The sequence below is a fragment of the Hyaena hyaena genome, unplaced genomic scaffold (assembly GCF_003009895.1).
Source record: "Hyaena hyaena isolate Hyena2069 unplaced genomic scaffold, ASM300989v1 scaffold_1247, whole genome shotgun sequence".
Classification (NCBI taxonomy): domain Eukaryota; kingdom Metazoa; phylum Chordata; class Mammalia; order Carnivora; family Hyaenidae; genus Hyaena; species Hyaena hyaena.
The window spans coordinates 311,627-314,935 of NW_024081875.1; the positions used below are offsets into that span (position 1 = coordinate 311,627).

The following is a 3,309-nucleotide window of genomic DNA, read 5'->3' on the forward strand; positions in this document are numbered from 1 at the left end:
TGTATCACCTCCAAATACTTATAATGTCTTTAAAAATGATTTCAGGTGTATTACTCTACAATGATAGTTTTTGACAGATGACCAATAAAATTTATTTGCTTTCTATGCTAAATCACAAGCTTCTAGCAAGGATTCTCAAAGTGTAATACATGCCAGAATCGCCAAGTCAACTGACTAAATGAACATTCTTTAACTTCAATCAGAGACCCATTGAGTCAGTAATTAGCAATATTTGTCAGAAGTCTTCATATTCAGCAAACTGCTCAAATTATTAGTATCAATTATGCAGCGATAATGACAAGCTTATAGTTTATTAATAAGTGGAATTAAGGAAATATTTAAGTACTTTATTATTATTCAAGTAGAACTCTGAATTGTGCCCTCTCAGATACTTTACACAATGTTTTCTGAGAATTGAACAATTCTGCCTATATAATATATCACTGATTACAATCCAAAAGGCCTTAGGAGATGATCACTTAATAAGGCTATTCAGAAAACTTTTAATAGGATAGAAACCAAAAACAATGAGATTCAATTGGTCAATTTTTTCACCCATCTTCCTCTTTTGGTGTATCTTTGTGTATTTCTCCAGACAGACATTTGGATTAAGCTGATAAATGTATTCAAGATTATTTCACTGCTCTACTATACACACTTCAAGTTTACCACAAATGGCTTCTCCACATATGATCCAAAATGTCCATTACTTTTACTTTCTTTTATTTAACTATGTTCTATAATCGACACTTTATTTAGGCTTTAGCTTTTAGGTAACCCCAAAAGGGATCCCTTACCCCTCTATCCTTGAGTAGTCACTTGGAAAAAATCTATAAAATAGTATATTTTTAATAGTTTATTGTCAAGTTGGTTTCCATATAACACCCAGTGCTCATCCCCACAAGTAAAATAGTATCTTTTAAAAAATTTTTTATAATGGCATCCATCATCATCTATTTTTCTTCTTTATAGATTCATTTATTTATCATTGTCTCTCTCTTCTTACTGACAGAAAGCTTCCAGAAAACAATTTTTTTATCTCTGTCATCCAGTTTGGTGTCTAATATATATGAATTACTTACTGACTTTTTCAATAAATAATTCTGTACAGTAAAAAATAATATAGGTAATATTTTGATAATATCTGATATATTGGAAACATAAATTCTAGGCAACATAACATAATGAAGAAAACATACAGTCAGACAGAATGGGTAAGACATTGTGTTATAGTAACTTCTAAAGAAGCTTTTATTTCAGAGCAACCACTGACAAGGTGCTACAATAGCATAGCTTTCTACGTGTGTGTTTTCAAAGGACACTAAGTTTTGCTAAATAATGTCTTTATTTCTTTCTCATATGAAGTAAAACATTCCACATACATGACTGCATGGCCTCAAGATAATATAAACATTGAAAAAAGAATCCTAGTTTGTATCACTTTGATTATGTCTATAATATTTTAAAAAGTTATTTGCTTACAGTGGAGTATTTAATAAAGTATAAATGTGAGGTAATGATTGTTAATAGAAAATGAGAATTGTTAATTTGCTCCTGGTAGATTATTATTAATCCAAAACACTATAAAGACATAGAACTTTGAATTGCTTTTCCAGAAAGCAAAAAGATTTGTCATTATGCAGGGCGCAATACCAGTCTGAGGCAAGTACCTAGCGTGTTGAGAAAACGTCCCTATTTAGTCAACTTATTTACATCTGGTAGCAAGTTCAGGTTGAAGCTACAGAATCAGATGTAGCTTATATGAAGATTAATTGAATTCACATATTACTTATGAAGCCCTTTACCTTAAAAAAAAAAAAAGACATTTCTGCAGAAATATTTAAGATACGTATCATGGCTCTTTTTCAATTAAATGATTCTGTATATCAATATAATTCTTGTGAGATTGTTGAAATTGACTTTTTCATTATCTCCTTGTCCTGACAGGCAGTGAAGAGAATCTAGCATGGCCAATGTCACCCTGGTGACAAGATTTCTTCTTGTAGGATTTTCTGACATCCAAGAGCTTCAGATATTATATGGTGTGCTCTTCCTAGTGATTTACCTGGCTGTCCTGATGAGTAACCTTCTCTTCATCACTCTCATTACCTTAGACCAGCAGCTACAAACACCAATGTACTTTTTCCTGAATAATTTTTCATTCTTGGATGTCTTCCTTGTGTCTGTGCCACTCCCCAAATTCATCGTCAACAGCCTAACTTACAGCAATTTGATCTCCATGTTAGGGTGTGTCTTCCAACTACTTTTAATGACTTCCTTCTTAGCAGGTGAGGTATTTGTCCTCACTGACATGTCATATGATCGCTATGTAGCCATATGCTGTCCCCTGAAGTATGAGGTCATCATGAACGCTGGTACCTGTGCACTCATGGCAGGTGTTTCCTGGGCCATTGGAGGATATTTCGGAGCTGTGTATACTCCTGGCACGTTTTGCATGCCATTCTGTGACTCCAATGTGATCCCTCAGTTTTTCCGTGATGTTTCCTCATCGCTGAGGATTTCCTGTTCTGAAACACTTCTGGTAGTGTATACAAGTATTGGGATAGGTATGTGTTAATGTATGTCATGTTTCATCTGCATTGTGATCTCCTATGTTTATATTTTCTCCACTGTACTGAAGATTCCTTCCACAAAAGGTCAGTCAAAAGCTTTCTCCACATGCTTTCCCCATCTTGTTGTTTTTACTCTTTTTATTATAACTGCTTGTTTTGTTTATCTCAAACAAACCTCAAATCCACCCTCAGTTATTGACAGGTTGCTTTCTGTGATTTACACTGTTATACCTCCAATACTCAACCCTATAATCTACAGCCTGAGGAAAAAGGACATGAAATGGGCTCTTATGAGATTGTTGCAGCAAACACTTGGCCAAACGTCTCACTTCTTTTAACATTAACATCTGTCAATAATCACAATAGATTTGGTTACCTCATTCCTAATTTTGGAATAACTTGATAGAAGAAAACTATGTACTCACATATACCAACATAAATAAATCTTCAACAGCCTAATTGACTATTTTCAGTTCGTATAATAGCATTACATACAACTAACACATAAGTGCCACATGTTTCTTATTCAGTGGCCTTCTATGACAAAGACTCTCCATTTGTAGTATAATCTAAAAGAGTTGCTTGTTTTTTATGATGTTTATATTTTTTGTGATTTAATAACTCATTTTCAGTACTCAAAATTTTAAAAAAAGAAACACTTCAAGAAGTACAGTGCCATAAAAAACATTTGAACTACGAAGATGAAATTCACACATTATTTTCCTGAAGGATTAAC

The 3,309-nt window shown here is 33.3% G+C and overlaps 1 protein-coding gene across 1 annotated transcript; it reads left to right on the plus strand.

Annotated features, from left to right (window-relative positions):
* Positions 1-1,966: 1,966 nt before the first annotated feature.
* On the plus strand, positions 1,967-2,911 carry LOC120224748 (olfactory receptor 14A2). Its single transcript, XM_039222998.1, is given in 1 exon segment — positions 1,967-2,911. A coding segment is annotated over 1 exon segment (945 nt).
* Positions 2,912-3,309: the final 398 nt, after the last annotated feature.